General features: G+C 43.7%; 1 protein-coding gene across 1 annotated transcript; it reads left to right on the forward strand.

Annotated features, from left to right (window-relative positions):
- Positions 1 to 1,958: 1,958 nt before the first annotated feature.
- Positions 1,959 to 25,281, forward strand: LOC134356417 (tapasin-related protein-like). Its single transcript, XM_063067357.1, has 8 exons — positions 1,959 to 2,028; positions 2,164 to 2,484; positions 2,908 to 3,210; positions 4,692 to 4,802; positions 16,364 to 16,401; positions 17,194 to 17,292; positions 20,787 to 20,885; positions 21,262 to 25,281. Exons 1-8 carry the CDS (start codon positions 1,974 to 1,976, stop codon positions 21,427 to 21,429), a joined length of 1,194 nt encoding a protein of 397 aa, XP_062923427.1. The 5' UTR covers positions 1,959 to 1,973; the 3' UTR covers positions 21,430 to 25,281.
- The last annotated feature ends 667 nt before the right edge of the window (positions 25,282 to 25,948 follow it).

The following is a 25,948-nucleotide window of genomic DNA, read 5'->3' on the forward strand; positions in this document are numbered from 1 at the left end:
AAGGGCATGCCCTGAGTGCTGGAGATTCTGAAAAATGGACTCTGCCTTTCTGAGACAACGCTCCCTGAAGATGTCCGGTGTAATTTGTAGGCTAGTACCCAAGATCGATCTGACTAGATTTACAACCCTCTGCACGTCTTTCGGTCCTGTGCAGCAGCCACCCTGCCCCTATACCAGACAGTGATACAGCCTGACAAAATGTTCTCCATGGTACAACTATAGAAGTTTTTGAGTCCATTTGTTGAAATGCCAAATCTCTTCAAACTCGTAATGAAGTATATCTGCTGTCTTGCCTACTTTATAACTACATTATTTTGTTGGGACCAGGTTAGATCCTCAGAGATCTTGACACCCAGGAGTTGAAACTGCTCACTCTCTCCACTTCTGAACCCTCTGTGAGGATTGGTATGCGTTCCTTCGTCTTACCCTTCCTGAAGTCCAGAATCTGCTCATTCATCTTACTGACGTCGAGTCGCAGGTTGTTGCTGCGGCACCACTCCACTTGTTGCCATATCTCACTCCTGGACGCCCTCTCGTCACCACCTGAGATTCTACCAACAATGGTTCTATGGTCAGCAAATTTATAGGTGGTGTTTCAGTTATGTCTAGCCACACAGTTATGTGTATACTGTATAGAGAGTAGAGCAGGGGCCTAAGTACACACTCCTGAGATGTGCCAATGTTGATCGTCAGCGAGGAGGAGATATTATCACCAATCCGCACAGAATATGATCATCGCCAGAGACTCAGCAATCTCCTCCCTCGCTTCCCACAGTAACCTGGGGTATGCTTCGTCCGGACCCAGTGACGTGTATAACTTAATAGTTTTCAAAAGCTCCAGCACATCCATAATCTTGATGTCTATATGCTCAAGCGTTTCTGTCTGCTGTAAGTCATCCCCGCAATTGCCAAGGTCATTTTCACTGGTGAATGCTGAAGAAAATAATTTAATTATGTACCTCTGTTACCTCCTCCAATACATGAACCTGTTGCTACTATCGCATCTGATTGGACCTATTCTCACTGCAGCGCTCCGCATTCTTGTAAAATGTCTTTGTGTTTTCCTTCATACTGGAGGCCTTCCTGCCTTCCTACATTGCACTATCCTGCCTGTCATCTCTGCCTAGCTAAGCAGTTATAAAGAAGAGAGGGAATAACTTGAGCTTTTCTTTCTCTGAGCGAAGCCTCGAAGAGCTAAAGCCTTAAAATTACCATTCTGACTATATCCACTCAGATGCCGCCGCTGCAACGCTGGGCGGTGCGCTTGCCCCTACCTCCTTAAATTTGCTCTTATCGATCAACTCCAAAAGCCGACTGGCCGCTGCTCCAACCTCTTATGCTACCTTTTATCCTCGGGCGGTGGACCTGATGGGAATCACCTCCTCAACAAACTTTCGATGTCCGGATTGGCCGCCGGTCGTAGCTCCATTACGCAGCCACGAACCGCTTCTACCTTTTATCTTGGGCGGTGGACCTCATTGAAGTCCCCTCCTCTCTTTGCTGTCTGATGCTTTTGATAGAGGCAAGATGGGACGGTTCCTGAGGAAACGGACTGGGAGCAGTGAGTCCGAGAGTGGTAGGTTGAGTCTATGTTAAAAGAGTGTGTGAAGAGTGCCGGAGCGGTATGACGGTGTGAGTCGACACGTGGGAATGAGTGAGTGGGGGGCGCGCAGTGAGATTACATGGAGCGGGGAGTTAGTTTACCTAATGTATCTGCAGACCACACGTTAAAATTGATCTCGATCACATCGATTTGTGAAATAGGTTGCTCTTTATTCAGCGACTGAAAGCAAAATCGGTTTCGAAGACAATCGCGCCGCTGCTCGCAGAAGCACAAATGAAAGTAAATTTCACCATATATTGGTCAGAAGCCGCACTACCGTCACGGAAAGACTGACGCAGCACACCCTGTGACAGGTCAACCCAGAGAAACAGTTCGCGACCGCGCGATCCCTGTGATCACTTGTACCAGAATGTTGGCCAGCGTGGGACCTCACTGTCTGCATCTTTGGATGATATATTTTACGGGTAAATGTCTTTCCTATTCTTCAGAATGAAACAGTTATTGAATATCTCTTTATGTTTGTTCTTATTCGTCTTTACAATTGTATACACTCTTTATAATGTCTCTTACTGATTCGGAATTGCCGTTCTTTAATTTAGGGTTCATTGAACCATCTGTCAACGTAACACAACTCCCTAAAATCGCCAACATCTTGAAGGGTGAAAATATTTCCTTTGACTGTTCCCTTTCCTCCTTGCCGGAGGGTCCCCGCGTTGACATATATTGGTGGAAAAATGGTGAAAATAATTATATCAACCCAGACCATGACGCCAGAGAATTGACCGGCTTCAGCACTAAATTCAGCGGCTTCCTGCAGATAGTCAACGTGCGTCCACAAGATGCGGGAGTCTATTATTGTACAATCGCCCATCAGGGCACAATAATTGGCAACGGAACTGGGTCAACTTTAGTTGTGTTGGGTAGGTGAATTAGAATCGATTCAGTTGATGCGATTGCGACTGAGAAATTGTCTTCTGTACAATGCCTCTTAAATAGAATAACAGTATTAATTGTAGCGGCACGTGTTGACTATATAAAACAAGAGTATTCAACGACATTAATTAAAATCTGGCTAATGTATTTGTACATAATCATTCATTTCAATTTAAATTCTGGAGCCATTTGATTTGCGGAAAATTAAAGTACGGCCGCCACTGATCCCACATGATCGACGATTTGCTCAGTTAGTTATCAAAAACTATTTTCCTCCATTGCAACTTAAATTCCTGCCGTTGTTACTTTTTTTTGCCTTTTATGTTAATAACATCGAAGGCTGATATTGCCGAGAATATACAACTAACCGTAAACAACCATTCATCTATCTATTCCACTATATTTCTTAGTTCCTCCAACTCCATTGAACATTTACTCCGGAGATCCAGAGAAATCGGAAGCCTTGGCTATTCTGTGCAATACATCTCCCTTTTACCCAATGGATATCAGTCTCACCTGGTATAAAGATGGCAGCAAAATTACAACCGGTTCACCTGTTACCACCTCCACTTCGGATGGGCTATATGAAGCATCCGGCAGATTGTCAGTGACACAGGTTGTGCCAACCGGGACAGTCTACACCTGTCTGGTATCTCACGTCACCCTCCGGGTTTCTGCACTAGCCACTTACATCGTCATCAACAACAGCACAGGTAAGACTATGGATTTCAACTATCATAAAAAGTCGGGTATCTATAAACCAGTTTTAAACGATATCTGCAGTTAATCGTTTTCACTGGACTTCACTGTCACCGCTAATAGTTTCTTATTAAATACAAACAAAATAAGCTTTTTACAATTCCTATGGAAGCTGCCTTCTCTGGCATAAAATGCAATGAGTTTCGTGTCTTGAGAGAATTATCCTCACGATTTCTCTGATTTGTATAATATATTAAATCTATAACAAACTCGTAGTGCCGGCCGGCGATGTGGTGCCATCAGCTCCGGACCTCGAGGCCATGATCCCAGGCTGGAATCCAGCCGGAACCCCGTGCTTTCCATCCGTGTTAGGTTGAGAACAGACAGATGCTAAAGGCGCCACAAGACGCGAAAAGGAGCAAATCTGATGCTGTTTATTGTCCAGAGGAATCAGATCGTCCTTATTTGCCAAGTAAATTCCCTCCAATAATCCGGCATGTTTAACCTTGTCGTTTACCCACAAAACATCCCATCCGTCCTCCCCAAATTCTTCCTCTGCATTTTCTTTTGTGGGGTGTAGAGTTGGAAGTACTGATAACCCCACTAATTTGCGTGCACAGAGCTTAATGGCAGCCAGTGATTTTGAAATACTGGGTACGTTATCCTTCTGTTTGTATCCTCTCCCTCTATGAAGCCAAAATATCCACAATCTTTCTGATAGTAATGAAAGGATGTTCTCCAGATACTTTATATGTACTTCTTTATACCTTTTCATCTAAAAAAGTTGTGTGGCTCAAATTGCAATTCCCGTGACTGAATTCATTTCTTCAGTTTACCTCCAGTCTCCTTTCCTCCTGTTCTGTTTTTAATTAAATGAACTTCGTTGCAACAATGCCACCATTGTTTCCGCTTTCCCGTCACAATGGCGAAATGTAGCTCACTTCCAGAGAAATGCTGTTCCCAGTAGTCTGCTAACAAGTGTCGCTTTACCGTTCCGCTTTGATTGTCAAGTGAATCAGAACGGGGTATTGAAAGTATACACAGGCCAGTGTCCATCCCAAGCCGAAACACAACTCCTCATTCCCTGCATCTGGCATGGCATACTGCATACCGGAAGAGTGCAAACATATTGAAAGTTCCATTCAACAAGGCACAAAACTATACGTATTTAAATACAAACTTCCCGAGAGGATGAAGAGCCTTATAGCTCGCTGAAAGTAGCAGTCTCATAAAGTGACACCTGAAAGCAATGTATGTTTTGACAAACGTTTTTAAACATCATTAATCAATTGGAGAGACCGATGCATATATATATTTTTTTTTTTCCGGATTGAATTTACGAAATCCAATGTCTATCTGTCTACTACGTTTTTACTTTACAGAAATTAAAGCAGTGGCTAAATTTCAGATGTTATATCAGTTTCAAATACAAAGGGATTTATTAGTATGAACTCCTACAATTTTCATTTGTATCCAACATATTTCAATTTTCCAGGAGCTAGTATTATCCGTGATGTCATGACCTCCATATGTGCATTGAGCGGTTTGGTGTCTATATTGCTGGTCTTTCTCATTGCGAAGCGATGCATTACAAGGAAAAATAAAGGTAAGAATGTGAATTAGCTGAACATGCAGGGGAAGGTGGGGAAAGAAAGAGTGAGAGAGAAGTTTTATCTATTCCTTAAGCATTGCAGTAGGTTACAACTGATTACATCGTACATGTCGGCACGCAAGCGCGGGCCACGATTTATGCTCCTCTAGTGTAAATCACCGTGACTCCATACTCTCAATATGATTTTGGCACAGTTCATTTTCATCTTCCTTTGGGATTTTCTTCCTCGTTTTCTTAATCCCTCCACACCTACCGGGGCATTGACCGTCGACAGCAGCTCGCCCATGTCCAACAATCCGTTCATGTTCGGCTTCTCGCAATGACACTGTCATCCAACAAAACTTATCCCATTCATCCGTCCAAAAACTCTCTCTGCATTGTTTGGGAAGAACTAATATCCCAACTAACTTGTGTGTACAAAGGTTAATGGGGGGGGGGGGCAGGGATTTTGAAATATCTGTACGTTATCCTTCTATTTCTACCCACTCCCTCTATCCTGGGCTGATAGAAGGTTGGTCGCCCTTGTGCTTTTGTTTTCACCAGACGACTTCATACGACTTCTGGGCGAAGATCTTTCCTCCCGCGGGGGTCAGGTCTTCGGAGATTCTGTTGATTTTTCAGCAGCACTGCCTGACTGGATGGGATTGCTAGCTAGTGGGTGCGGTGTATATGGATTTTAGTCAGGCATTTGGCAAGCTTTCTCATGCTAGGCTCATTCAGAAAATCAAGACGCAAGGTAATGAGGGAAAGTCGGTTCAGAATTGACTGGCTGATAGAAGGCAGGGAGCGGTAGCAGGCAGGGTGTGTTCTGCCTGCAGGACGGCAACCAGCCGTGTTCCACTGGGATCTGTTCTGGGGTCCCTATTCTTTGGGAATTTTATAAATGGCTTGAACGAGGAAGTGGGAGAATGAGGAAGTGGGAGAGTGAGTAAGCTTGCAGATCGCACGGAGATTGGAGGTGGTGTGGATCGTGTAGGAGTTTGCCGGATGTTTCAATGGGACATTGATAGGATGCAGAGCTGGGCTCTGAAGCGACAAATGAATTACAACACGGAAAAGTGTGAAGTAGTTCACCGTCGACGGCTGAACCTGAAGGCATGTTGCAAGGGAGCAATAACAGAGTAGAATTAGAACAGAGAACATATAAATTTACAGCACATTACAAGCCCTTCGGTTGTGCCGACAACGTAACCTACCGTAGAGATTGCCTAGAATTTCTCTAGCGCATAGTCCTCTATTTTTCTAAGTTCCATGTACGTACCTAACAGGCTGTTAAAAAGCCCTATTGTATCCGCCTCCACAGGCCGCCAGCAGTGCCTTCCACGCACCTACGACTGTCTCTGTGAAAACCATATCCCTTACAGCCCCTCGATACCTATTTCCAAGCACATTAAAACAATGCCCCGTCGTGTTAGCCTTTCAGCAATGGTAAAAGCTTCTGACTATCCACACGATTAATGCCCCTCATCACCTCATACACCTCTATCAGGTCACCTCTCATCCTCGACCGAACAGAGGTATCTTGGGTCGATGTTCATTGATCTCTCACATTTGCAGTGCCTGCCGATTGAGTGGGTAAAAAAGTAATAACTTTCATTAATTGGGGGACTGAAGTCAATAGCCGCGATCTAACACTGCAGCACGATAAAACTCTGATTAGACCACACTGTGAATATTCTGTTTACTTCTGGTCGCTTCATTATTGAAAACATGTGGTAGATTTAGATAAGGTGTCAGAGAGATTTACCGAAATGTTGCCTGGATGACAGAGCATGGCTGATGAGGGCACGTTAAGCGAGCTAGGAAGTTCCTCTTTGGAGCGAAGTAGCGTGGGAGATTATGTGATAAAGATCTACAAAATAATAAGAGGCATATATAGAGAGGACAGGCGGAGACTAATTTTCCTGGGCAGAAATGGCTAATAACAGGGGGGATAATTTTAAGGCCATTGGAAGAAAGAATAGATGAGATGTCAGGAAGGTAAAAATTCTTATACAAAAGAGAATGGAAAGTGCGTGGGACGCGCTGCCAGGGTTGGTGGTAGAAGCAAATTATTAGAGGTATTTAAGAGAGAGACTTTGAAATAGGCACATGTATGAAGAAATGACAGAGAGTATGTGGGAGAATATGTTGGAATAGTGCACATTGTCGGCACAAAGGGAATGTGCCGAAGAGACAGTATCGTGCTGTATTGTTCTATAACGGGCGCAGCAATCGTGAGTTGGAGAGCTCCCGGGGAGCAGGCGGCGCACAGGTCCGGCAGCGAAGTTTGAAAGGGGAAAGCCTCGCGGGAACTCGGCTACAACCGGAGAACCAGTCCTGACTTGGGGAGCAGGGAAGGTTCAAGTATAAAAGTGAGATACTGCCGAGCGAAGCGGACGTGAAAGCAGTGGTCTGAGGCAGAGTGGTGGGGCTTTGGATCATTCGGGCTTCAGCGAGGTAAGCGGACTTTTTTTTTTAATCCCTTGCATTTTTTTTTTGGTGGAACAGAGACCAGATCTCTAGAGTTAGTACTTTGCTCTGGGTGTCAGATGTGGGAATCCTGGGAAACTTCCAGTCTCCCAGATGGCCACATCTGCGACACGTGCACCGAGATGCAGCTCCTGAGAGACCGTGTTGGCGATCTGGAACTGCGGCTTGATGACCTACAACTTATTAGGGAACGTGAGCAGGAGATAGTTGGGAGCTACAAGGAGTTAGTCAGCCGGAGGCTCCAGGAGTTAGATTAGAGGGTGACTGTCAGTGAAGGGATGGGAAGAGCTCAGAGAGTAGAGAGCACCCCTGTGGTCATACCCCTCAGTAATCGTTATCTCGCTTTGGATGCTGTTCAGGGTGTGATCTGACAGAGGACGACCACAGTGATCGAGTCTCTAGTACTGGCCGTGATTCCGTGGTGCAGAAGGGATTAGATTAGATGAGATTAGATTATGAGATGACTCAGTCTTCCTTTATTTTCACTTAGAAATACATGCGTTAAAATTGACACAATATTCCTCCAGAAAGAAATCACAGAAACACAGGACAAACCAAGACTAAAACTGACAAAATCACCTAATTCTAACATATAGTTACAACAGTGATACCGTAATTTGATAAAGAGCAGACCGTGGGCACGGTAAAAAAAAGTCTCAAGTCCCGATAGCCCCATCATCTCACGCAGACGTTAGAAGGGAGAAACTCTCCCTACCATGAAGCTCCAAACGCCGCAAGCTTGCCGATGCATTGGAAGACCCCGAATGCAGTGGACTCTGAGTCCGTCCGAAAAATTCGAGCCTCCGACCAGCCCTCCGACACCGAGCAACAAGCACCATCCTCTGCCGAGCGCTTCAACTCCGCCCCGGCCGCCGAGCAGCAAGCAAAGCCGAGCACTCGGGGCCTTCCCATCCAGAGATTCTGGATCACCCAGTAGCAGCGACAGCGAAGCAGGCATTTCAGAAGTTTCACCAGATGTTCCTCCGTCCTCTCACGTCTGTCTCCATCAAATCAGGAATGTGCACGGCATCCTACTTGACAGATAACAGCTATCACCACCGGAGTGGCCACTGCGAGTTGCGTCGCGCCGCCATCTTCTCCTCCCGCACAGGAAAAGAAGAAGGTGAGGAATCGGGTAGTCATAGGGGATTCCATAGTAAGGGGAACAGACAGGTGGTTAAGTCAGCCTGATAGAGATACCTGCATGCTGTGCTGCCTCCCAGGTGCCAGGGTACGAGATGTCTCGGATCGGGTGCAGAGTATTCTGAAGGGAAAGGGTGAACAGTCAGAAGGCTTGGTACACATTCGTACCAATGACATAGGTAGAAAAAGGGTGATAGTTCTGAAGAGAGAATTCAGGGAGTTGGTTAGAAAGCTGAAAAGCAGGACCCCCAGGGTAGTAATGTCAGGATTGCTGCCTGTGCCACGTGCTAACGTGCGCAAGAATAGCATGATCAGGCATATTAATGCGAGGCTGAGAGACTGGCGTCGGGGGCAGGACTTCGGAACTCTGGGTCATTGGGCCTCTTCTGGGGGAATTACCAACTGTACGAAAAAGGACGAGTTACACCTGAACCCAAAGGGATCCAATATCCTAGCAGGCCGATTTAATAGAGGTGTTCGTCGGAATTTACACGAATTTTGGCAGGGGAATGCGAACTCGAGTGATAGGGCTGAGGAAGGAGAAAACAGAAATCAATCAAAGATTGCGTGCAACAGAGAGGATAGAAAGGACAGGCAGGAGATGAGGCATAATCACAGACAGTGGGATGAGTTACAAGACAATAGATGCATAGTGCAGTTAAAACAGCAAGCAACAAATACTAGGCTGAAAATGTTATATTTGTATGAAATAAAATGGACGATCTTAAAATTCAGATACAGATTGACAAGTATGACGTTGTGGCCATCTCTGAAATTGGCTAAAGGATGGCTGCCATTGGGAGCTGAATGTCCAAGGATATACGGTGTATGGGAAAGATAGGTTAGTAGGCAGAGGGAGTGATGTGATTAAGAAATAATATTAAATCATTAGAAAGGCATGACATAGGGTCAGAAGGTGTAGAGACTCTATGCGTTGTGTTAAGAAATGACCAGGGTAAAAGGACCCTAATGACAGTTGTATACAAGTCTCCAAGCGGCAGCCGAGATGTCGATTACAAGTTACAGCAGGAGATGAAAAAAGCGTAACGGAAGGGCAAATTCATGATAATCGTTGGGGATTTTCAGATGAATATGGATTGGGAAAACCAGGTGGATACTGGACCTCAAGAGAGAGAATTTGCAGAATGTCTAAGGAATATCTTTTTAGAACAGCTTGTTGCTGAGCCCCCGAGGGGATAGTCTGTGCTGGTTTGGGTGTTGTGTTATGATCTGGAGGTGATAAGAGGGCTCACGGTTAAGGAACACTAAGGGAACAATGATGACAATATGATCGAGTTCACTTTGAAATTTGAGAAGGAGAAAGTAAATTCCAATGTGTCGGTATTTCACTGGAATAATGGAAGTTACACTGGCAAGAGAGGGGAATGGCCGAAGTGACTGAAAAGGGACCCCAGCAGGAAGGATCGCAGAGCAGTAATGGCTGGAGTTTCTGCGAAAAATGTGGGAAATGCGAAGCAGATATATTCCAAGTAAGAAGAAATTTTGGGATGGAAGAAAGAAACTACTATGGCTGACAAATGAAGTCAGAGCCAAAGTGAAAGCAAAAGAGAGAACATACAAGGAAGCCAAAGCTAACGGCAAAACAGAGGATTGGGAAGATTTTAAAATCTTGCTGAAGGAAACTAAGAAGGTCATCAGAAAGGAAAAGATGGATTATGAAAAAAGCTGGCGAGTAATATTAAAGAAGGTACTAAAAGCTTTCTTTAAGTATATAAAAGGTAAAAGAGAGTTGAGTGTAGATACAGGACCAACAGAAAATGACGCTGGAGATATTTTAATGAGAGACACAGAGATGGCAGAGGAACTGAATGCGTATTTTGCATCAGTCTTCACAGTGGGATACATCTGCAGTATATCGGACTTTCAAGAGTGTCAGGGCAGTGAAGCTTGTGCAGTGACAATTACAACTGAGAAGATGCTCAGGAAGCTTAATGGTCTGATGGTGGATAAATCTCCGGAACCTGATGGAATGCACCCTCTGGTTCTGAAGGAAGTAGCTGGAGAGATTGTGGAGGCATTAACAATGATCTTTCAAGAATCAATAGATTCTGGCATTGTACTGGATGACTGGAAAATTGCAAATGTTAATCCGCTATTTAAGAAGAGTGGGAAGCAGCAGAAACGAAACTATAGACCGGTTAGCCTGACATTAGTGGTTGGGAAGTAGTTGGGAATCTATTGTTAGGGGAGATATTACGGAATACCTGGAGGCACATGACAAGATAGACCAAAGTCAGCATGGTTTTCTTAAAGAATAATTCTGACTGACTAAGCTACTGCAATTGTTTGAGGAAATTACAAGCAGGGTAGACAAATGAGATGAAATAGATGTTGGGTATCTGGATTTTCAGAAGGACTTTGACAAGGTGCCGCACAGGAGACTGCTTAGCAGGATAAGATCCCATGGGTGGAGCATTGACTGGCGGCAGAAAGCAGAGTGGGAATAAAGGGATCCTATTCTGGCTAGCTGCCGAGTACCAGTGAAGTTCCACAGCAGTCGGTGTTGGGACCGTTGCTTTTAACGATGTATATCAATGATTTGGACTGGGTCATTAATGGATATGTAGCTAAATTTGCCGATAATACAAAGATAGGTGGAGGAACAGGTAGTGTTGAGGAACCAGAGAGCCTGCAGAGAGAGTTGGATCGCTTAAGGGAATGGGCAGAGAAGTTGAAAATGAAATACAAAGTTGGAAAGTGTCTGGTCATGGTTTTTGCTGGAATAAATAAACAGCCAGTCTATTATTTAGATGGGGAGAGAATTCAAAATATAGAGACGCAAAGGGACTTGGGAGTCCATGTGCAGGATTCGTAATAAGGTGGATGAATTGAAAGTTCAGATTGTTATTAATGATTATGATATAGTTGGGATCACAGAGACATGGCTCCAGGGTGACCAGGGATGGGAGCTCAACGTTCAGGGATATTCAATATTCAGGAGGGATAGACATGAAGGAAGGGGAGGTGGGGTGGTGTTGCTGGTTAAAGAAGAGATTAACGCAATAGAAAGGAAGGACATAAGCCGGGAAGATGTGAAATCGATATGGGTAGAGCTGCGTAACACTAAGGGGCAGAAGACGCTGGTGGGAGTTGTGTACAGGCCACCTAACAGTAGTAGTGAGGTCGGAGATGGTATTAAACAGGAAATTAGAAATATGTGCAATAAAGGAACAGCAGTTCTAATGGGTGACTTCAATCTACATGTAGATTGGGTGTACCAAATTGGTAAAGGTGCTGAGGAAGAGGATTTCTTGGAATGTATGCGGGATGGTTTTTTGAACCAACATGTCGAGGAACCAACTAGAGAGCAGGCTATTCTGGACTGGGTTTGAGCAATGAGGAAGGGTTAATTAGCGATCTTGTCGTGAGAGGCCCCTTGGGTAAGAGTGACCATAATATGGTGGAATTCTTCATTAATATGGAGAGTGACATAGTTAATTCAGAAACAAAGGTTCTGAACTTAAAGAGGGGTAACTTTGAAGGTATGAGACGTGAATTAGCCAAGATAGACTGGCAAATGACACTTAAAGGATTGACGGTGATATGCAATGGCAAGCATTTAAAGGTTGCATGGATGAACTACAACAATTGTTTTTCCCAGTTTGGCGAACGAATAAATCAAGGAAGATAGTGCACCCGTGGCTGACAAGAGAAATTAGGGATAGTATCAATTCCAAAGAAGTACCATACAAATTAGCCAGAGAAAGTGGCTCACCTGAGGACTGGGAGAAATTCAGAGTTCAGCAGAGGAGGACAAAGGGCTTAATTAGGAAGGGGAGAAAAGATTATGAGAGAAAACTGGCAGAGAACATAAAAACGGACTGTAAAAGCTTTTATAGTTATGTAAAAAGGAAAAGACTGGTAAAGACAAATGTAGGTTCCCTGCAGACAGAAACAGGTGAATTGATTATGGGGAGAAAGGACATGGCAGACCAATTGAATAATTACTTTGGTTCTGTCTTCACTAAGGAGGACATAAATAATCTTCCAGAAATAGTAAGGGACAGAGGGTCCAGTGAGATGGAGGAACTGAGTGAAATACACGTTAGTAGGGAAGTGGTGTTAGATAAATTGAAGGGATTGAAGGCAGATACATCCCCAGGGCCAGATGGTCTGCATCCCAGAGTGCTTAAGGAAGTGGCCCCAGAAATAGTGGATGCATTAGTGATAATTTTTCAAAACTCGTTAGATTCTGGACTAGCTCCTGAGGATTGGAGGGTGGCTAATGTAACCCCACTTTTTAAAAAAGGAGGGAGGGAGAAACCGGGGAATTATAGACCGGTTAGCCTAACGTCGGTGGTGGGGAAACTGCTGGAGTCAGTTATCAAGGATGTGATAACAGCACATTTGGAAAGCGGTGAAATGATCGGACAAAGTCAGCATGGATTTGTGAAAGGAAAATCATGTCTGACGAATCTCATAGAATTTTTTGAGGATGTAACTAGTAGAGTGGATAGGGGAGAACCAATGGATGTGGTATATTTGGATTTTCAAAAGGCTTTTGACAAGGTCCCACACAGGAGATTAGTGTGCAAACTTAAAGCACACGGTATTGGGGGTAAGGTATTGGTGTGGGTGGAGAATTGGTTAGCAGACAGGAAGCAATGAGTGGGAATAAACGGGACCTTTTCAGAATGGCAGGCGGTGACTAGTGGGGTACCGCATCGCTCAGTGCTGGGACCCCAGTTGTTTACAATATATATTAATGACTTGGATGAGGGAATTAAATGCAGCATCTCCAAGTTTGCGGATGACACGAAGCTGGGTGGCAGTGTTAACAGTCAGGAGGATGCTAAGAGGATGCAGGGTGACTTGGATAGGTTGGGTGAGTGGGCAAACTCATGGCAGATGCAATTTAATGTGGATAAATGTGAAGTTACCCACTTTGGTGGCAAAAATAGGAAAACAGATTATTATCTGAATGGTGGCCGATTAGGAAAAGGGGAGGTGCAACGAGACCTGGGTGTCATTATACACCAGTCATTGACAGCGGGCATGCAGGTACAGCAGGCGGTGAAAAAGGCGAATGGTATGCTGGCATTTATAGCGAGAGGATTCGAGTACAGGAGCAGGGAGGTACTACTGCAGTTGTGCAAGGCCTTGGTGAGACCACACCTGGAGTATTGTGTGCAGTTTTGGTCCCCTAATCTGAGGAAAGACATGTTTGCCATAGAGGGAGTACAAAGAAGGTTCACCAGATTGATTCCTGGGATGGCAGGACTTTCATATGAAGAAAGACTGGATGAACTGGGCTTGTACTCGTTGGAATTTAGAAGATTGAGGGGGGATATGATTGAAACGTATAAGATCCTAAAGGGATTGGACAGGCTAGATGCAGGAAGATTGTTCCCGATGTTGGGGAAGTCCAGAACGAGGGGTCACAGTTTGAGGATAGAGGGCAAGCCTTTTAGAACCGAGATTAGGAAAAACTTCTTCACACAGAGAGTGGTGAATCTGTGGAATTCTCTGCCACAGCAAACTGTTGAGGCCAGTTCATTGGCTATGTTTAAGAGGGAGTTAGATATGGCCCTTGTGGCTACAGGGGTCAGGGGGTATGGAGGGAAGGCTGGGGCGGGGTTCTGAGTTGGATGATCAACCATGATCATAATAAATGGCGGTGCAGGCTCGAAGGACCGAATGGCCTACTCCTGCACCTATTTTCTATCTTTCTATGTTTCTATACCCTAAAGGTTAACCGCCAGGTTGAGTCGATGGTGAGAAGGCAAATGCAATGTTGGCATTCATTTCTGGAGGCATAGAACATAAGAGCAGGGATCTGGTGTTGAGTCTCTAAGGCGCTCGTGAAACCACACTTAGAGTATTGTGTGCACTTTTGGGCTCCTTATTTTAGATGGGATACACAGACATTGTAGGGGGTTCAGAGAAGATTTACGAGAATGATTCCAGGAATGAAAGGGTTACAGTATTAGGAACGTCTGGCAGTTCTTAGGCTGTATTCCCTGGCGTTTAGGAAAAAGCTTGGTGGGTGGGGGTCGGGACCTCTTAGAACATTCCGAATGTAAAAATGCCTAAACAGCTTAGATATGACAAAGTTATTTCCCATGGTAGAGGAGTCCAGGACAAGAGGGTACGACTTCAAGATTGAAGGACGTCCACTAACAACAGAGATGCGGAGGAATTACTTTAGTCAGAGGGCGATAAATCTGTGGAATTTGCTGCCACGAGCGGCCGTGGAGGCCAATTCGTTGGGTGCATTAAGGCAGAGATAGATAGGTTCTTGATTAGCCAGGTAAGCAAAGGGTATAGGGAGAAGTGGGAGAATGAGGATGACTGAAAGAATTGGATCAGCCCATTATTGAATTGCAGAGCAGACTCGATGGGCCGAATAACCTATTTCTGCTCCTGTATCTTATGGTATTATGGTCTTGTGTTCAACCTTCCTGTATGGAATTACCTAATAATTTCGTAAAAGTTTAAGATCTATATTATGCCATCCCTCGTCCTTGTTATGAGAAAGGTGACTCGATCTGTAATCGATGTCCTTACATTTTGAGTACGATTATAGCAACTTGTTTCAAAAACAAAAACAAAACGTGTTTGTGCCCGATGTTTCTAAACAGGACGCTCTGCTGGTCACTTTGAGTGAGATGCAGTCAGGTTTCGCATAATGTCCCTCTTGTTCAGCCTTGGCTCTCCAAACCTGAGTTTTGATTGTCTGCGTTTTACGGTCTTGCCCACCAAAGACGTAGTGTACAATTGTCGTGCGTTTATTCACAGAGACCTCTATACTCTTCTACCATAGGATTCGCACGTTCCAAGTAATGAAGAACCTTCTTGTCCCTTCTGTTGGAATCCAATATCGCGCATGTTAAATCAGTTTATCAAGATTCTGCCAACCCACTGTAATGTTCTCAGTACCGAGGATCTCTCTAAAATTTGTGTCACATTCAAATTTACAGCTCTCTGTTTGATTACGAGTCTAACTACTAACATCATTGGTCCCAGGTGTACTGACCATCACTCGGCACTATGAGTAGTTATGTTGGTCCCAGTTGTACTCACCGTCACTGGGCACTATGAGTAGTTATGTTGGTCCCAGCTGTACTGACCGTCACTCGGCACCATGAGTAGTTATGTTGGTCCCAGTTGTACTCACCGTCACTGCTCACTCTGTGCAGTTACGTTTCCTTCGGCATTCTTTCTCAAAGTTGGGATGATCATTCTGCTAAAGACTCCAAACTGTCACCAACTGAACTTTTACATTTACTCTGTAGGCAGCATTTCACTTTCTTTAAAAATCCAGAAAGATACTTTCTACGTAAGCGTATTTCACTCTTTCCGTTATTACTTAAGATGTGGTCAAATTTACATCAACCCCACCATCTCCACTTGTGAAATCATCGACAACATTTATTACTACAACGCTGTTTCTCTGTTTGATTTATTTTCCCCTTAGTGAGGAGATGATTGGCTTTGAGACCTCAGCATGTTCACCTTCTATCATTAACTAAGGTTTTGTGTTAATGATCACCAAGTCCTGATGAATTTAGCTTGAATTGGTCAAAAACAATTGTTCATCCAAAAGGACTGGGAGCTGTAACTCAACGTAAGAAATTATCCTCTAGTTTAAAATATTAGGGACTCTCTCGTTCACTTAGTATGCACAGCGCATTTCTGGTAACTCGGAATTCATTAATGCTGAACTCCGGCATTCGGGGAGACACTGGCGCTCTCGGAAACTTTGCAGACGAATTCTCTTTCTATGCCGGCATTGTAAGCCCCAAAGGCAAAAACCAACATTAAAATCCGTCAACATCGGAACAGTCATTCTAATATATAAAAAAATACTGGAAAGGAGGCAATTCCTTTGCAATGTTTAGTAATGTCCAGTAACTCGATGTGGAACCTCTGTCTTTGATGACAATATGCTATTTTTTTTTATCTTATTTAATTTCCAGGCACGCAAAAGGAGGAAGAAACATCCGATCAATTCAGGGTATGTATCCAAAACCGAATGAATTGTATGTAAAACATAATAACATAATGCACTACATATATGTATGTATATATAAATATACTGTAGGTTTTTTTTATGTCTTATGTTTCTAATATGTGTTATCCGTTAACATTAATAGGAGACTATATCTTACTTTGCTAGGCAGATATTCTAAACCCACTTTTTAACAACCTTGCTTGCTAACAACAAAATAGGTGATCTATTATTGGATGTTTTTCACTCCAGAGCAATGTCATGAATTTTGATCATACCTGCCGTCCTTGCCTGGGGCGGACTGGTCGTACCTTCAGACTACTGCTGGAATAACAGTTCCCTATTCTGTACTGTATCCTCAAAAGGAAGTGACAGGCTAGTTCTGTTTGTTGCTCGGACTTAACTACAACATGTAGCCGGAAACAGGCTGTTCATTTACGACAAAGTGAAGCTAGTATTCAGAAACTGAAATTACCGTATGTGGTTGCAAGCACTAATATGGTCTGTAGCTGAATTTACTTATTACTTACTTTTAATTCTCGGCGAGAAGTTGTCGTTTTGTGACTGTAAAATCCAACATCAAGCAAGTATGGAAATTAAGGTAATTTACGGGATATCAAAGATCATACTGAGGAGCTTTGTGAAGCGATGTATGTTATTTTCTTTTGCATTGTCCGTGCAGGTGCGTTGATGAAGGTCGTACAGATTCATAATTGGCATTGTATGTTTCTGCTTACTGGTCGTTTCTGGCGCCTGCACTTTAAAAATGTGTATATTTCTGTGTTTCAATCTATGCAGTCTACAAGCGAGGCGATGGTGTCTTACGCTGCACTAGATTTTACCAAATCCCGGAAAGTTCCAGGGTCCGTGAATCAAGAGAGGACGGTCTACGCGCAGGTACGTCCTAACATGGGAATTTGGAGCATGTATAAGCATTTCGGTCCATTCAGCTGCTCTGCTATTTAGTAAGGTGATGGATGACGTGACTATCACCCTAATTCTGCATTTTCTCTGCTGTGCAAACCGTTGATCTTTTTATTAAAGTATACAGTATATTTCATGTACCTGACAGAAAAGATAAAGCGAAAATAGAGATAAGCGGCCAGAAAAGTTCAACCATTTATACGTGCAGGTGATGAAACAAGCATTGTTAGTTGGTAGTCTTTTGAGACAGTGGTGATTTTGCGAAGTTGTCGGGACTATATTTAACATGAAACTCAATATGACTAAAAAATGAAAGTAATCATTTATCCCAACTACTGCTGATTTTTCCCACCAAGCAGAGGCCGACTGATAGGAACTTGACCTACGCCCCTATCGCCCTGTCAGAAACGAAGAAAGCAGAAATAGTTTATCATAGGTAGAACGACACAGTCAATTCACAGCCGAGAAAAATGCAAAGTGTCGACGTTATTTATTCGAAATTGAATCCCAAGCACTAAACGTGCCAAATCTGGAATTTGTTTTACCTGATTGAATTTTGACTGCAATGTCCCTTGCTTGACAACAAGAAACAAGCAGTACACCTAAGCGGTACAGGGAAATGTGTCAATTTACCAAAGTGAACCCTTATTTCAAGCCGAAGTTCCCAAACGACTGAACCGTTCGTGGCCTTATATCCAGCGGATGAAATCGGTTGCAGTACTTTGCCAAAGTTACGAACCTCCAGTAGATTCCGGTATCCATCCGGTTGATAGCTTATGGTCTTTCAATATGCATACACTCTGATTTGTAACTGTAAACAGTTAATTCGTCATCGGATCGCAAACGCGTGAGCCCAGGTGAAACGTGAGACGTTTGGATGGATCGGAAACGGAGGTTACTCATACTGAGGATATTTAGAAACGGGTTAGAAACTAAAAGGGGCGGGTAGTGTTGAGGAAACAGGTAGGCTGCAGAAGGACAGACAGGTTAGGAGAATGGAAAAAACTGGCAAATGAAATTCAGTGTTGGAAATTGCATGGCCATGCACTTTGTTAGAAGAAATAATTGTACCGACTATTTTATAAACGGGGAGAAAATCCAAAAATCTGAGATGTAACGGGACTTGGGATTCCTTGTGCAGAACACCCTAAATATTAACTTGCAGGTTGAATCGGTGCTGAGGAGGCAAATGCAATGTTAACATTCATTTCAAGAGGTCTCGAATACAAGAGCAGGGATGTGACGCTGAGGCTTTATAAGGCACTGATAAGGCCTCACCTTCAGTATAATGAACAATTCTGGGCTCCTTGTCTAAGGAAGTATTGGAGAGGGCTCAGAGGAAGTTCACACTGATGATTCGGGGAGTGAACGGATTATCAGACGCGAAACGTTGGATGGTTCTGGGTCTGTACTCGCTGCAATTTAGAAGGATGACGGGGAGCTCATTGAAACCTTTTGAATACTGAAAGGCCTAGACAGAGTAGATATGGAAAGGATGTTTCCCATGGTGGGGGAGTCTTGGACAAGAGAATAGAGGGGCGTCCACATAAAACTCCAGAGATGCGGAAAAATGCCTCAGGCCGGACGATGATGAATTTGTAGAATGTGTTACGGCAGACAGCTGTGGCGGCCAGGTCGTTGGGTGCACTAACGCAAAGCTTGACAGGTTATTGTTTAGACACAGAATCAAAGGTTACGGGGAAAAGGCTGAGGAGGGAAAAGAAAGACCAGTCATGCTTGAATGATGAAGGTTACTTGATGGGGCAAATGGCCTAATTTGGCGCGTGTGTCTCATGGTCTTATGGTCTGATAACGTACCGCAGGCAGGTACTCCTGTTACATAAAAATCATAAATACAAACACGTAAATCGCAATGACAAAGAAGTGCTCGACACAAGACCAGGTACATCGAATTGACAGAGATGAAACTCTGAAAATCAGAGTGGCAGGATAGCTCAAAGGGCCTGTTTCTGAGTTGCACTGCTATGTGACTCTAGGACCAACACACACAAAATGCTGGAGAACTCCTCAGGCCAGGCATCATCTGTGGAAAAGAGTAAACAGTCGACGTTTCGGGCCAAGGCTGTTCATCAGGACTGGGTGAAAACGATTCAGAGAGGGAAAAAAGCAGTTAGAGTAAGAAGGTAGGAGTGGGGAGGAAGAAACGCGAGGTGATAGATGACACCGGGGAAGGGGTGTGGGGAGTGAAGTAAAGAGCTTGGAAATTGATTGGTGAAAGAGATACCGAGATGGAGAAGGGGAAAAAAGTCAGTCCATGCCTTCTTCTCCTGTCGCAATGAGGCCGCATTCAGATAGTAGGAACAACACCTTATATTCCGTCTGGGAAGCCTCAAAACTGACGATATAAACATCGATTTCTCGAACTTCCGTCAATACCACTGCCCTTTCACCAATCCCCATACCCATTCCCCTGTCTTATCTTATCTCTTTACCTGCACAGCACTTCCTCTGGTGCTCCTCCCTCTTGTCTTTAGTCTATGGCCTTCTGTCCTCTTCTGTTAGATTACCCCCACTCCTGGCCTGTATCTCATTCACCAATCAACTTCCCAGCTCTTTATTTCACACTCCCCTTCACGCGCACACGGTGTCGGTGGTGGAAACGGAAATGATAGGGTCTTTTAAGAGACTACTAGATGGCTACATGCAGCTTCGAAAAATAGAGGGCTATGGGTGAAGCCTAGGTAGTTCTAAGGTAGGGACATGTTCGGCACAGCTTTGTGGGCCGAAGGACTGTATTGTCCTGTCGGTTTTTTTATGTCTGATGTTTCTAATATATTTTGTCTGTTAACTTTAATACGAGATTATATCCTACTTTGCTAAGTGATATTTTAAACTCAATTTTTAACCACCTTGCTTGCTAACAACAAAATAGGTGATCTAATATTGGATGCTTTTAACTCCAGAGCAATGTGATGAATATCTGCCGTCATTGCCTGGGGCGGACTGGTCGTACCTTCAGACTACTGCTGGAATAACAGTTCCCTATTCTGTACTGTATCCTCAAAAGAAAGTGACAGGCTAGTTCTGTTTGTTGCACGGACTTAACTCCTACATGTAGCCGAAAACGGGCTTTTCATTTACGACTAAGTGAAGCTAGTAATCAGAAACTGAAATTACCGTATGTGGTTGCAAGCACTAATATGGTCTGTAGCTGAATTTGCTTATTACTTGCTTCTATTTCTTGGCGAGAAGTTGTCGGTTTGTGACTGTAAAGTCCAATACAACATCAAGCAAGTATGGAAATTAAGATAATTTACGACATGTCAAAGATCATAGTGAGGAGCTTTATCGACACGATGTGTGTTATGTTCTTTTGTACTGTCCGTGCAGGCGCGTTGATGAAGGCCGTACAGATTCATAATTGGCATTGTATGTTTCTGCTTACTGATCGTTTCCGGCGCCTGCACTTTTAAAATGAGTATATATCTGTGTTTCAATCTATGCAGTCTACAAGCGAGGCGATGGTGCCTTACGCTGCACTAGATCTTACCAAATCCAGGAAAGTTCCAGTCTTCGTAAATCAAGAGAGGACAGTCTACGCGCAGGTACGTATTAACGAGCGAATTTGGAACAAGTATAAACATTTCGGTCCATCCAGCTGCTCTGGTATTTAGTAAGGTGATGAATGACTTGACTATCACCCTAATTCGGCATTTTCTCTGCTGTGCAAACCGTTGGTCTTTTCATTAAATTATACAGTATATTTCATCTACGTGACAGAAAAGGTAGAGCGAAAATAGAGATAGCAGCCAGAAATGTTCAAGTATTTATACTTGCAGTTAATGAAGCAAGCACTGTTAGTTGGTAGTGTTTTGAGACAGTTGTGATTTTGCGAAGTTCTCGGGACTATATTTAACATGAAAAGCAATATGACTAAAAAATGAAAGTAATGATTTATCCCAACTAATGTGGATTTTTCAGACCAAGCAGAGGCCGCCTGATAGGAACTTCACCTACGCCCGTATCGCCGTAGCAAAGACCAAGAAAGAAGAAATTGTTTATCATAGGGAGACCGACACAGTCGATTCACAGCCGAGAAAAAATCAAAGTGTCGAAGTTATCTATTCGGAACAGAATCCCAAGGACTAAACGTGCCAAACCTGGAATCTGTTTTACCTGATTGAATTTTAACTGCAATGCCCCTTGCTGGACAACAAGAAACAAGCAGTACACCTAAGTGGTACAAGAATATGTGTCAATTTACCAAAGTGAAGCCCTTATTGCAAGTCGAAGTTTCCAAACGACTGATCCCGCTCGTGGCCTTATATCCAGCGGATGAAACCGGTTGCAGTACTTTGCCAAAGTTACGATCCTCCAGTAGATTTCGGTATCCATCCGGTTGATAGCTTATGGTCTGCATCCCAGAGTGCTTAAGGAAGGAGCCCAAGAAATAGTGGATGCATTAGTGATAATTTTTCAAAACTCTTTAGATTCTGGACTGGTTCCTGAGGACTGCAGGGTGGCTAATGTAACCCCGCTTTTTATAAAAGGAGGGAGAGATAAACCGGGGAATTATAGACCGGTTAGCCTAACATCGGTGGTGGGGAAAATGCTACAGTCAGTTATCAAAGATGTGATAACAGCACATTTGGAGAGCAGTGAAATCATTGGACAAAGTCAGCATGGATTTTTGAAAGGAAAATCATGTCTGACGAATCTCATAGAATTTCTTTGAGGATGTAACTAGTAGAGTGGATAGGGGAGAACCAGTGGAGGTGGTATATTTGGATTTTCAAAATGCTCTTGACAAGGTCCCACACAGGAGATTAGTGTGCAAACTTAAAGCACACGGTATTGTGGGTATAGTATTGATGTGGATAGAGAATTGGTTGGCAGCAAAGAGTGGGAATAAACATGGCTTTTCAGAATGGCAGGCAGTGACTAGTGGGGTACCGCATGGCTCAGTGCTGGGACCCCAGTTGTTTACAATATATATTAATGACTTAGACGAGAGAATTAAATGCAGCATCTCCGAGTTTGCGGATGACACGAAGCTGGGTGGCAGTGTTAGCTGTGAGGAGGATGCTAAGAGGATGCAGGGTGACTTGGATAGGTTGGGTGAGTGGGAAAATTCATGGCAGATGCAAATTAATGTGGATAAATGTGAGGTTATCCACTTTGGTGGCAAAAACAGGAAAACAGATTATTATCTGAATGGTGTCCGATTAGGAAAAGAGGAGCTGCAACAAGACCTGGGTGTCATTATAGACCAGTCATTGAATGTGGGCATGCAGGTACTGCAGGCGGTGAAAAAGGCGAATGGTATGCTGGCATTTATAGCGAGAGGATTCGAGTACAGGAGCAGGGAGGTACTACTGCAGTTGTACAAGGCCTTGGTCAAACCACACCTGGAGTATTGTGTGCAGTTTTGGTCCCCTAATCTGAGGAAAGACATTCATGCCATAGCGGGAGTACAAAGAAGGTTCACCAGATTGATTTCTATGATGGCAGGACTTTCATATGATGAAAGACTGGATCGGCTAGGCTTATACAGGTTGGAATTTAGAAGATTGATGAGGGATTTTATTTAAACGTATAAAATCCTAAAGGGATTGGACAGGCTAGATGCAGGAAGATTGTTCCCGATGTTGGGGAAGTCCAGAACGGGTGGTCACAGTTTGTGGATAACGGGAAGCCTTTAAGGACGGAGATTAGGGAAAACGTCTTCACACAGACAGTGGTGAATCTGTGGAATTCTCTGCCACAGGAAACAGTTGAGGCCAGTTCATTGGCTATATTTAAGAGGGAGTTAGATATGGCCCTCGTGGTAAAGGGATCAGGGGGTATGGAGGGAAGGCAGGTACAGGGATCTGAGATGGATGATCAGCCATGATCATTCTGAATGGCGTTGCCGGCCCGAACGGTCGAATGACCTACTCCTGCACCTATTTTCTATTTTTCTATGCTTCTATGGTATTTCAATATGCATCTACTATGTTTTGTAACTGTAAACAGTTAATTCGTCATCGGATCGCAAACGCGTGAGCACAGGTGAAATGTGAGACGTTTGAATGGATCGGAAACGGAGGTTACTCATACTGAGGACATTTAGAAATGGGTTAGAAACTAAACGGGGCGGGTAGTGTTGAGGAAACAGGCAGGCTGCAGAAGGACAGACAGATTAGGAGAATGGGCAAGATAGTGGCAAATGAAATTCAGTGCTGGAAATTTGCATGGTCATGCACTTTTTTAGAAGAAATAAATGTACAGACTATTTATAAACGGGGAGAAAATCAAAAAATCTGAGGTGTAAAGGGATTTGGGAGTCCTTGTGCAGAACAACCTAAATATTAACTTGTAGGTTGAGTCGGTGCTGAGGAGGCAAATGCAATGTTAACATTCATTTCAAGAGGTCCAGAATATAAGAACAGGGATGTGATGCTGAGGCTTTATAAGGCATTGATAAGGCCTCACCTTCAGTATAATGAACAGTTCTGGGCTCCTAGACCAAGGAAGCATTGGAGAGGCCTCAGAGGAGGTTCACACGAATGATTCAGGGAGTGAAAGGATTATCAAACGAGGAACGTTGGATGCCTCTGGGTCTGTACTCGCTGGAATTCAGAAGTATGATGGGGGATCTCATTGAAACCTTTCGAATATTGAAAGGCCTAGACAGAGTAGATGTGGAAAGGATGTTTCCCATGGTGGGGGAGTCTTGGACAAAAGAATAGAGGGGCGTACACTTAAAACTCCAGAGATGCGGGAAAATGCCTTAGGCCGGACGATGAAGAATTTGTAGAATTTGTTACCGCAGACAGCTGTGGCGGCCAGGTCGCTGGGTGTACTACCGCAAAGCTTAATAGGTTATTGCTAGAGCACAGTATCTAAGTTTATAGGGATGATTCGGGGAGGGAAACGATTATCAAACTTTCCAAACCACCACTCTACCCCGACATCCAAGTCGTTAATAAAAATCACGAAAAGAAGAGGTCCCAGAATACATCCTTGTGGGACACCACTAGTCACAACCCTACAATCTGAATGTACTCCCTCCACCACGACTCTCTGCCTTCTCCAGGCAAACCAATTCTGAATCCACTTGGCCAAACTTCCCTGGATCCCATGCCTTCTGACTTTCTGAATAAGCCTACCTTGTGGAACCTTTTCAAATGCCTTCCTAAAATCCATATAGATCACATCCACCGCACTACCCTCATCTATATGCCTGGTCACCTCCTCAAAGAATTCTATCAGGCCTGTTAGACACGATCTGCCCTTCACAAAGCCACGCTGACTGTCCCTGATGAGATCGTGATTCTCTAAATGCTCAAAGATCCCATCTCTAAGAATCTTTTCCAATAGCTTGCCCACCATAGACGTAAGGCTCACTGGTCTATAATTACCCAGACTATCCCTACTACCTTTTTTGAAGAAGGGGACAACATTCGGCTCCTTTCATTCCTCCGGTACCATTCCGCTGGACAACGAGGACATAAAGATCCTAGCCAGATGCTCAGCAATCTCTTCCCTCCGCTCATGGAGCAGCCTGGGAAATATTCCGTCAGGCCCCGGGGACTTATCTGTCCTAAAGTATTTTAACAACTCCAACACTTCCTCTCCCTTAATATCAACATGCTCCAGAACAATTTCGTGTGTGTTGTTTGGATTTCCAGCATCTGCAAATTTCCTCTTGTATGTGATATAACTCTATGACACATACTGGCAGACGGCACTGCCTGTCTACGCTGAAACTTAGAATCGTGCAGTGCAGAAACAAGCTATTCGGCCCAACTCATCTTTGCCTACTCTCCATAGTTTTCCATCTCCCAATACGTGGGCTGTAGCTTTCTATTTTTCATTCTGTAAAAACAAGCAGATGCAGTGTATTTACCTTTATGCTGTATAAATTAGTCTTGTTACTTTAAAATCTGTGCTTAGATTTTACTGAACTGTAAGTCAAAATTTAAATTAGTAATTCAGACAAGAGAGAACCAAAATAAAGTGCATTTACACAACTTGTTCTGCAACCAGTAGTCGTTCAAAAACACTGCATAGATTTAGAAATAATTTAGGAAATAATTAATCTTACTCTACCTGGACATGTGGTCAGGCAGCAAAACTCTACAAACAGTGATCCCCATTATCAGTAGCCAGATATTTTAACATTCGTCCTAGCCAGAGGAGAAACCATCTGGATTTTTTTTTTTTTTATTTCAGATGTACTTTCAGACTTATTTCCGAAGAAAAATCTATTTCAGGTACTATAAATAACTAGGTTAATCGGCATACACACGGTGTGCGCAAAACGCTAATGTTATGCTGAAAATTTTATAAGGTGATTGTATTTCAATTAACTAGTCATTCAGAATTCTGAGACAGCTGATGCAAGAATGGCTCTACTGTGAGAAGGAGAAGGAAACAAAGAAGTAATTAATTTGCAGTATGTGTGTTTGTGTGTGTGTGTTTGTTTGTGTGTGTGTAAGTGTGTGTGTGTGTGTGTGTGTTTGTGTGTGTGTGTGATTGTGTGTGTGTTTGTGTGTGTGTGTTTGTGTGTGTGTGAGTGTGTGTGTGTGTGTGTTTGTGTGTGTGTGTGTGATTGTGTGTGTGTTTGTGTGTGTGTGTTTGTGTGTGTGTGAGTGTGTGTGTGTGTTTGTGTGTGTGTGTGTGT

Source organism: Mobula hypostoma, chromosome 14 (genome assembly GCF_963921235.1).
Source record: "Mobula hypostoma chromosome 14, sMobHyp1.1, whole genome shotgun sequence".
Classification (NCBI taxonomy): Eukaryota; Metazoa; Chordata; class Chondrichthyes; order Myliobatiformes; family Myliobatidae; genus Mobula; species Mobula hypostoma.

What these genes read in the sequence shown, in the direction of transcription:
- LOC134356417 (XM_063067357.1), top strand. Translation starts at nt 1,974, where the DNA reads ATGTTGGCCAGCGTGGGACCTCACTGTCTGCATCTTTGGATGATATAT. An exon ending in CGTCATCAACAACAGCACAG is followed by an intron (nt 3,211 to 4,691) that starts GTAAGACTATGG and finishes TCAATTTTCCAG; the next exon opens with GAGCTAGTATTATCCGTGAT. An exon ending in AGAGGACGGTCTACGCGCAG is followed by an intron (nt 17,293 to 20,786) that starts GTACGTCCTAAC and finishes CAATCTATGCAG; the next exon opens with TCTACAAGCGAGGCGATGGT.